The 10,770-nt window shown below is 37.3% G+C and overlaps 1 protein-coding gene across 1 annotated transcript; it reads right to left on the bottom strand.

Annotated features, from left to right (window-relative positions):
• Positions 1 to 7,182: 7,182 nt before the first annotated feature.
• LOC115998599 (uncharacterized protein At2g34160-like) lies at positions 7,183 to 10,398 on the bottom strand. Its single transcript, XM_031238203.1, has 5 exons — positions 10,116 to 10,398; positions 9,831 to 9,879; positions 8,279 to 8,341; positions 8,009 to 8,073; positions 7,183 to 7,519 (listed from the first exon to the last, which is right to left on the bottom strand). Exons 1-5 carry the CDS (start codon positions 10,236 to 10,238, stop codon positions 7,424 to 7,426), a joined length of 396 nt encoding a protein of 131 aa, XP_031094063.1. The 5' UTR covers positions 10,239 to 10,398; the 3' UTR covers positions 7,183 to 7,423.
• Positions 10,399 to 10,770: the final 372 nt, after the last annotated feature.

Here is a 10,770-nt window from a genome sequence, read left to right as displayed (position 1 = left end):
TGAACCAGTGTGAGAATAGTTGGATGCACGTGAAAGTTGACATTCTCCATTGGAGGTACATAGATCGAGTTGTGCATGTTAAAATCCGGAGTCATGTAATCTGCAATTGATCTTTGTGGTTCTTGAGGGTTTCCATAATATTCCTCTTCACGAATGTTCTCTTGATTATTTGCTCTGTTAGCTTGCGGTTCTTCAATGATTGGTTCTTCATGGTTAATCGGTACTTGTGTATTGATTGGGACTGGGGGTGGATTTGGTACTGTTGTGCCTCTTCCTTGTGAGTTTCTTGTTGCGCTTGATGAAGCCATTAGTGATCCTTGGGTATTTTTCCTTCTAGTTGCTCTATTAATTTCAGGAATGTAGGGTAGTAAACCTTGATTTCCTTTTGCTCTCGTGTGCATTCACCTGGTAAAATTATCAACGAAACGAAAATTTCCACAATTGACTAGAAGTAGTCAATTGGGTTAGTAGCAAAAACAAGTAATAATAAAACAAAATTAAGTGGAATGGATTAACATTTCTCAAATCTAGCATTCATGCAATCAAAGTAAACAAAAACATATGACAACCTATTGCCCATCCCCGGCAACGGCGCCATTTTTTTGAAGAAGCAGTATTGTGTAGGGGTTGATTCGTCAAAAGATATTTATGTTAAAACGGAAAGTCTGTGACTCCCCGAGTGTCGGTCTCGAAGGAGGGACGTGGAGGTGTGTCAAACATTCGGGAGTTTACTTAATTGGATCATGCATAGGACTTGAGTGTAGTGAAGGGTGGAATTGCAAGTGAGAGTGTAGTTCATTGGTTGGTTTGAGTGCAAGAGAGTAGTAAAGTAAAAGTGATTTTGGGAATATGTAAAAGGGGTAGGGATTGGATAGTGTTCATGAATATTGCATAGTGAGAGTCTAAGGTCATGGATTAGGATTGTTAGGATATTGTCTATTCAAGAGTGTATTGTCTTAGTCCTTTTCCACCTTGTGTACTAAGGCTTCTTTGACTTAGGAGTGCCTTCAAGCATCCAAAGTTCTAAGAGGAATTTTATCAAACACTTAAGCTACACACTATCCTATTATTCTTAAGAAGTCCATAGGAACTTTGATTGTGTAAAGCTTCAAATCCTAACTCTAATCAAAGACATGAAAGAGTCAAGAGCTCAATCTCTCATCTAGATTGGCCAAATCCAACGAGATCTCATCAAAATAACAATCAAAAGACAAGAATAGATAATCCATCAACACAAACTCATAGATCCAAGATATAGAAATAAGATCATCACAAAAGCAATATTCAATCACACAATCCAAATCCCTAGACTAAATTAGCTACTCATGATATGAAATGAAAGTAAAAGCTAATTTAATCCAAGAACAAGATAGCTAAAATTATAGAAATGAAATAGAGATCACCTAGAGAGAAGAAGATCTTCAATCCAAGCTTGTTGTCTTCTACAATGGAGATTGATCTAATCTAAAAACTAAGAAAAATGGAGAAAACTCTCCAAAGGAAAACTAAGGAAAGGGAAAACTAAAATTCTGGAAAATCCCCCTTTGGAAATTCATCAAAGGGGTTTAAATAGTCTCCGAAATGACAACCCTAGCTGAAATTCGCGCATCACGCCTCCACGCCTCTCACACGCGTGTGAGCGTGCGTGGGGAGCTTCTGGAAAGTTTCCACGCTTGCTTACACGCGTGTGGCCTTCCAGATTGGTCCTCCGGGGCTCCGCTTTTGCCTGGTTTGCTCTTTAAGCTCATCTTTTGGTCCTATTTGCTCCCGGGGCTCCTGTTTTACTTCTTTTAAGCTAAAAATAGCTTTTGTGCATCAGTTAGTGATTTTCAAGCATTTACGCACATAATTTACCAAATAAGGATGCTATAGACGCGATAAAACACCCTAAAATGTGCCTGAAATAAGGGTATCTTAGAGTCTTATCAATAGACTTTCGGGTCTCCTAGCGTCCCTCCACTTGAGACTCTCAATTCGTAAACCGAGCGCAAAAAGGAGAAATCACCATGTTCATATAATTTTCGATTTTCAAAACCCATCATAGTGATCAATGTGCTAATCAAAGACTAACCAAACACAATCGGCCAAGAACAATCTTTGAGCCAGGTAACTTAGGTCGGGGTTTGACCAAGATCAAACTAGCTGCGACCAGTTAGCCCGTGTAAAGAGCGATGGGAAAAGTGTTCCCACTTATGATCGTTAAGATCAATAGAGGTCCTTTGGACCGTGAATAAAATTCAATCCCTTGATTGGTAAGACTTGATCGCCGGATCTCTTTAAAAACCCAATCTCTTGATTTGTAAAATTCAACTTCTCAATCATATTGCAAATCTGATCTCTAGATCGGTATATTTCAGACGACCCTTTGTAGTCCAAAAGACGGTGCTTAGGGTTGTGATCCTTTTTCCTTAGCTAAGATTTTTTCCCACTAGGTTTTTTCTTAGTCTAAGGTTTTTTAACGAGGCAACCGGCGCAAGTCACAGACTATATGGCCAGTTTTTCCTGACCGAATCCTTCCTCATTGGCGCTTAAGGTTGTGCTCATTTTTCCTTAGCTAAGATTTTTTCCCACTAGGTTTTTTCTTAGTCTAAAGTTTTTAACGAGGCAACCAGTGTAAGTTGCGGACTGTATGGTCAGTTTTTCCAACCCGAACCCTTCCTCATTAGCTCGACGTTAGGGCACGGATTGGGGGGCTACTTGATAGGTAATATACCGCCCTACGTATTTTTTACGTTTATTCGGTATCGTGTACGGGTCTAGGTGCCTATATAAAGGGCCCTAGCCCTTCAATAAGGGGGTCTCTCTCTTCTCTTTACTCTCTCTCTCCAAACACTAAATATAGAAGGCTATATGTACCCATTTTCTAGAATCTTCTCTCCATGCTTCATACTATTTTCATACATGTTCATACATACAAATACAGAATGAGATCTAGAACTAATTGGTTTTATCATTGACTACGGAGAAAGAGAACAAGTTGAGTATTCCATAATATATCATTTGAGGAAGTATCTTCAATGGAGACAAAGTGAGTAGCGTATTATCTGGGCTATTGTTGAATAGGCAATATCAGAGGTTGGGCAAGAAGAGGTGTTTCACTTGCCCGTGGCGGTTTTTTTTTTTTTTTTTTTAATTTATTATCTTGGTAGAGTTTGTAGTCATTGTTTGGTCTATTGATACTAGATGAGAACAATAATGAGAATAATCTTATTATTGATCAATCCATAATGATGAGATGTATTTATACGGATACAAAAAATTCAATCAAGATATGAATGGTAAATGATATTATTCCTAATAATATATGGAGAAGGATGATGAATTCTAGTGTGCCTAAAATACAATCCTAGCAGCTTGATCCTTATTTTATCCCCAGTGTCATTGCTCCAATTACTAGAAATTAAATTTTTCTCAGGAACAAGATAATTTTTGTAGCTATTATTATTATTATTATTTTTTTTTTTTTTATATTCATTGGAAGGGGGAAACCCGAACAAAGTACAAGAAACCTAGCTAGGATTACACATTAAACGCCATGAAGGGTAGCCTGCGTTATCAAACTCTAGTAAGCTAAGTAGGTTGTCAGGGAGGTCCTTTAGGATGTGGAGACCTTTAGGGAAATTCTTCGCTATACTGGCCAGGCAGTCAGCAGTTGGATTAATCTCACGAGGTACGGCAGTAATCTTCCAAGTCTCGAGCTGTCGCATTTCCTGTTTGCATGCTCTAATGATATTGCAGACCACATCGTTGGGAGCTGAGCCTTCATTCTTTTTATCAATTAATTCGCAAGACTGACTTTTTTGAATCCCATGGCGGTAGCTAACTAGATGCTTCTAAGCAAGGCCCATGCCTCTGCTTGCAATGGAGGATAGGATCCAATGTTATATACGAATCCTCCTTTCCACGTACCATTGAAGTCTCTAATTACTCCTCCACAACCTGTGTTACCTGATGAAAGATCGATTGAGCCGTCAAAGTTGATCTTAACCATTCCTTTCTCTGGTTTGGACTACTTGAGCTTTTCCCAGTTGTACGAGTGAATTGTATGTAACTTGGCTTCTTCCTTTCTCGAAGGCTATGGATATCTTCTCGATTTATGATTTAATCCAAGAGATCTTGGAATTGAGGGGCTGGAATGTGTTATTAAAGATTACTTCATTTCTCCATTTCCATACCCACCATATCATTAAGGCGAATATGATGTTATCATCTTCAGGTCTATGGCAACTACCTTTACTAGTGATTCCCCGATCCAACCAATCCTTGAAAGCTAAACCCTTTGACTTCAAGTGGAATAGAGGTAGGATTCTGCACCAAATTACATCCAGGTAGAGCCAGCATTTGTCATCCTCTACCATAATCTGTAGGATTCTGCACCAAAGCTAAACCCTTTGACCACATGCTATTAGTCAGAATCTGTCCATGACGGGCCAACCATAAGAACGTTTTGACGTGGCTAGGAAGTTTTAACTTCCAAATGGCATTCCATTTAGCTGCTTTAGTTGTATTGGATTAATTAGAAGCCAAGTCATAGGCTGCACTAACTGAGAATGTAGAAGATGCTCCATTTCTTCAAACAGTGAGGTCATCCAAATCCAAATCCTCATTAATTAGAATGGCAGCCAATTCGTTAAGGGATGACTCTGGGAGGAGGTGTTGCAGTTGATCCCAATTCCAACCACTGTCTTTGTTCCAATAAGATGCAACTGACCTGTGACGATCTAGGGGATGGATTCTTGAAGTGGCCTAGCTTAGAAGGCAGTGGCCCATCCACTTGTCTCCCCAAAACATCGTGTTTCTCCCATTCCTGACCAACTTTGTACTACCTTCTTGTAGAATTGGGACAACATTTAAAATCCCTTTCCAAGCAANTTTTTTTTTTTTTTTTTTTAATTTATTATCTTGGTAGAGTTTGTAGTCATTGTTTGGTCTATTGATACTAGATGAGAACAATAATGAGAATAATCTTATTATTGATCAATCCATAATGATGAGATGTATTTATACGGATACAAAAAATTCAATCAAGATATGAATGGTAAATGATATTATTCCTAATAATATATGGAGAAGGATGATGAATTCTAGTGTGCCTAAAATACAATCCTAGCAGCTTGATCCTTATTTTATCCCCAGTGTCATTGCTCCAATTACTAGAAATTAAATTTTTCTCAGGAACAAGATAATTTTTGTAGCTATTATTATTATTATTATTTTTTTTTTTTTTATATTCATTGGAAGGGGGAAACCCGAACAAAGTACAAGAAACCTAGCTAGGATTACACATTAAACGCCATGAAGGGTAGCCTGCGTTATCAAACTCTAGTAAGCTAAGTAGGTTGTCAGGGAGGTCCTTTAGGATGTGGAGACCTTTAGGGAAATTCTTCGCTATACTGGCCAGGCAGTCAGCAGTTGGATTAATCTCACGAGGTACGGCAGTAATCTTCCAAGTCTCGAGCTGTCGCATTTCCTGTTTGCATGCTCTAATGATATTGCAGACCACATCGTTGGGAGCTGAGCCTTCATTCTTTTTATCAATTAATTCGCAAGACTGACTTTTTTGAATCCCATGGCGGTAGCTAACTAGATGCTTCTAAGCAAGGCCCATGCCTCTGCTTGCAATGGAGGATAGGATCCAATGTTATATACGAATCCTCCTTTCCACGTACCATTGAAGTCTCTAATTACTCCTCCACAACCTGTGTTACCTGATGAAAGATCGATTGAGCCGTCAAAGTTGATCTTAACCATTCCTTTCTCTGGTTTGGACTACTTGAGCTTTTCCCAGTTGTACGAGTGAATTGTATGTAACTTGGCTTCTTCCTTTCTCGAAGGCTATGGATATCTTCTCGATTTATGATTTAATCCAAGAGATCTTGGAATTGAGGGGCTGGAATGTGTTATTAAAGATTACTTCATTTCTCCATTTCCATACCCACCATATCATTAAGGCGAATATGATGTTATCATCTTCAGGTCTATGGCAACTACCTTTACTAGTGATTCCCCGATCCAACCAATCCTTGAAAGCTAAACCCTTTGACTTCAAGTGGAATAGAGGTAGGATTCTGCACCAAATTACATCCAGGTAGAGCCAGCATTTGTCATCCTCTACCATAATCTGTAGGATTCTGCACCAAAGCTAAACCCTTTGACCACATGCTATTAGTCAGAATCTGTCCATGACGGGCCAACCATAAGAACGTTTTGACGTGGCTAGGAAGTTTTAACTTCCAAATGGCATTCCATTTAGCTGCTTTAGTTGTATTGGATTAATTAGAAGCCAAGTCATAGGCTGCACTAACTGAGAATGTAGAAGATGCTCCATTTCTTCAAACAGTGAGGTCATCCAAATCCAAATCCTCATTAATTAGAATGGCAGCCAATTCGTTAAGGGATGACTCTGGGAGGAGGTGTTGCAGTTGATCCCAATTCCAACCACTGTCTTTGTTCCAATAAGATGCAACTGACCTGTGACGATCTAGGGGATGGATTCTTGAAGTGGCCTAGCTTAGAAGGCAGTGGCCCATCCACTTGTCTCCCCAAAACATCGTGTTTCTCCCATTCCTGACCAACTTTGTACTACCTTCTTGTAGAATTGGGACAACATTTAAAATCCCTTTCCAAGCAATAGACATATTCATTTTTGGTCTCCAAGAGACACAATCTATGGAAGTGATAGAGTATTTTGCCTTCAAAACTTGAATCCATAAACCTTCTGATTGAGCAAGGACATGTCTTCTAGCTAGCGAGAGGATCTTCGATTTCCATCCTACTAACCTGTGTTGGATCCTTTCGATGAGACTAGCAAACGATTTTTTCTTCAACCTCTCATGGATTGAGGGAATGCCTAAATATTTGCCCATGTCATCCACCCTGGGTTAGGAACTTTTGCACCTTACTATGAGTTTTAATGTCTTTTACCATTTTTGTTGTCTATTTTTGTTATCGTATTATTGGAATCAAATCTTTTAATAACTACAAAATCCATTACCTTTTTACTCCTATGGAATCAGAAGAAAAGAAAAAAATGAAAAAAAAAAATAAAAAGGTCATTATGCATGCATTAAATATGAAATTTTAATAAAAAGGTCTTTATTATATATTTATTTATTTTTATTTTTATCATTTATTTATTTATTTGTTTTTACTAAAATTCCTATATACTACCAAACAAAATGATTCATTCCCTTAATTCTGAAACTGCAATAATGATGCACTTGGCTGCCATACAAGAAACATTACAAATTTGTCAAAGTAACAAAACTGCTTGTTCAACACAGTAACCTCTGTTGCTTAAAACAAGCCAACTTAGGATTCTAGATGTTCTCATATGTTGGCAAAACCACCAACTCCAAAACCTCAACTCCTAATCAAAGATAAATAAAGCAAAAAAAAAAAGGCGATGATTGTGATGGTAGAATTAACTTTGCACTTCTCCATCACCACGGTCCTTTTCAGAAGCCGCCGCTGCCATTATCTCGTCAAATTTTTCACTCTTCCCAAGCACTATCTCAATCTATACAAGAAAGATCAGACATGTCAACGGGGAGTCTTTGCATCAGATTGAAGGGTATGTCAACGGACATACACAAAATAACGAAATAAAAAGTCCTGCTATGCCGAAACCCTAACACCATGGGCTACCATATGGAAATCTATAGTTCCTATATGTCCTTGTTTGGTAAATGGTTGTTAGCGGTTAGAGGGTATGACTAATCGATAACAATAGTTGATTGTAAAAAGGTGTTTGGTAAATTAGCTATTAGTTGATAGCTATTTTGGTATAATTTCTTTCTCAAAAAGCTAATTGAAAAAGTTGTTTTGAGCAGCTTTTTGAATTTTAACATTTTAGAGTTACAAAAAGCTAATTAAGCAAACACTTATATTGATTTTTTAATCAAGTCAAACAGCTAATAGTGATCAAATAAGCCAAAATTGGCTGATAAGCTAACTATTTTACTTTTTACCAAACAGGGCCAAAATAAAATCATAAAATAGAACTTACTTTGGCTTTAGAAATTGGCCTTCCTCTTGAATCATCCTTGACATCAACAGTTGATGTCATAATCTCTGCAACATAAATGTTTTTTTTGGGGGGGTTAGCACAGTAGGAACAATAAATCTGACCATGGATAAAGGATTCTTTCTGCTAAATTTAGCTTAGCAGGCAAATGTTGGACAGTGTGGAAAACTGCTGGAAGAATGAATCAGAAAATCTTTTTTTTTTTTCCAGTTTGGGATATAGATTCTCTTTTACAAATACTGAAATTCTTACTCTTTTCAACAGCTAATCCATTGTTCTTCAGGATTTCAGCCACTGAGACTACTGTTGCAATAGCTACAAAGAAAAAGGGAAGGAAAATCATCAAAATGATGCAATAAAAGGGCAAAGGATAGCTTGGAATATTTATATATTTGGAATACACGCAACCTTTTGCCAATACAAATGAAAGGGAAAGGGGACATATAAGCCCTCAAAATATGGTGGAAAGTTCAATTGCAGCCTTAAAATTTTTTCTTTCGCTGACATGTTTCTTAAAGAATATTTAAAAAAATTAGGCAATAATAAAAAACAATATATATTTTTTTTCATTCTCAGCTATCTTCAGCCATGTAGGATGGGAATCGTCCTTGTCCTCCACAGCCATGGGAAGACATGGACGAACCTCATCCTACATAGCCACAAGGACGAACTTCATCCTACATAGCCATGGGAAGACAAGGACGAACCTCATCCTACATAGCCATGGGAGGATGAGCATGAACCTCAATAGCCAAGGATCGAGGGCCTTCATCCTCATCCTCCACACTCCACAGCAATGTACATGGACCTTCGGTCCTCATTCTCCAAACTATGGAATCTCCTTGTCCTCTAACTCACCAAAAGATTAAAGAAGAGTTGCTAAAAAGTTGAAAGTCACCAGAAATTTCTTAGTGAAATTGGTTAACGTTTTGATGTAAGGTGTCATGTAAGCAGATGTGAAGGGCAACTTGATTTTAACCTATAAAAATGCTAATTACACTATTTTGTTTCTAAGTTCGCATATATTGAAGCTTTTTTAAGTTAAATGGTCCAACTGAACTACCCCAATAGTTTGAGCCTTTGAGGGCTTATTTGGCCCTTCTCCCCAAATGAATTATTAACAATCATGCCAAACACAGAATTAACAAAACATATGTTTCGTATATGGCCAAAATAAAATCATAGCCAACTGTATTATTAGCAATGGCGTTCAAAAAAAAAAAGTATTATTAGCAATGTTACAGAAGGCACTAGGCACTAGCCGAGCGCCTAGGTGCCGCCCGCCTAATATATTATATATATATAAATCCGCTCAAAACGACGTAGTTTTGAGCGGAAAAAAACCAATTAAGAAAAAAGAGTTCCAGCCGACTCGGCCGAGTTCGGAGCCGAGTTGGCCGACTCGACCGCCTAGACAGCCACCAAGGCTGCCGCCTACACCCCTTTTCGCCTCAGCCTAGGGGCACGCCTAGGCCTATTTTTACAACAATGATTATTAGTAAGATTGTTAATTGAAAAAATATCCAAAAACTGAATCAGTCCATAACATTAACACATTCAATATATTACTAATTGACATTCCCTAAATTTGTCACACAAAAATCAACAAGTCATCCAACTACTGTATATTTATTCTTATTAATATACTTAACACTATATAAAATTCAACAATCCTCGAGATATAATCATTATTGCATAAATAGATAGAGTATTGAGAAAGTAAAAGCTCCATTGGCAATTTGGCATAAAAGCCTGAAAAACTCGAGGGAGAGAGGGAGAGAGAGAGGGGCAAGTGAAGCCATACCCATTCCAAGAGCAGAAAGCTCCACCTCACTGTACTGCTGCATATATCTCTGCATAAATAAATAAAAAACACACAAATCCCAAACACCAATTACACTCAAAATACAAACATATCCATCCATCCATCCACATCAACATTAATGCACATTCCGACACACTATGTTACTCTTTCAAATTTAGATCCAGATTAACAAAAGCAACAAACACTCTTCGAATTCTTCGAATTTATACGACAATATATACATATATGTGCATGAGAGCTGAATGGGAGGAGAGATTATATTACCTTGGCAAGATTGACATAGAAGAACAATGGTTTTTTGGTGCTGGAGACCTGAATGCGATTCTTCTTCTGAAGATCACCGGCGCTAATGTTGATATTGGTGACTCCCTCCGTTATCTCCTCCATTAATGATTCCTGATTTGCTTCCACAATTAAAACAAACACCCTACCTTTAACCCTAAATTACTCAATGCTTTTATTTCCCAAAACAGAAAATCTTTAGATGAAATTACTATAGTAATTACACTATTAATAAATGTCTTCTGCTAATTTAATCAGTTCAACGCTGGAAGCTTTGGATGGGGACGATTTAGCGATTATGATTTATGCGTCGTGAGTGAGTTGTCATTTAACCTAGTACATCCCATAAAACAAGGAAAAACTTTTACTATCTTTGATTCACGGAATAAATTTTAAAAGAATAAAAATGTTATTTCATAGAGAATAAAATAAATAATGAATATAATATAAATTATATTTTATTATTTGGTTCACTTAAAGAATAAATTTAATGAGTTATATTACGACGTTTGGTTGGTTTAACAAATAAAAACGAAATAAATATTCAAATAACATAAATATCCTTCATACGGGATATTTTATAAATATGTGTGTGAGAGAATAACAACAACAGCAATAAAGAAGATATAAATAAGGA

Source organism: Ipomoea triloba, chromosome 12, assembly GCF_003576645.1.
Source record: "Ipomoea triloba cultivar NCNSP0323 chromosome 12, ASM357664v1".
Lineage (NCBI taxonomy): Eukaryota > Viridiplantae > Streptophyta > Magnoliopsida > Solanales > Convolvulaceae > Ipomoea > Ipomoea triloba.
Note: the sequence above shows the minus strand (reverse complement) of the source record. Positions and strands in the feature narration are given on the sequence as shown.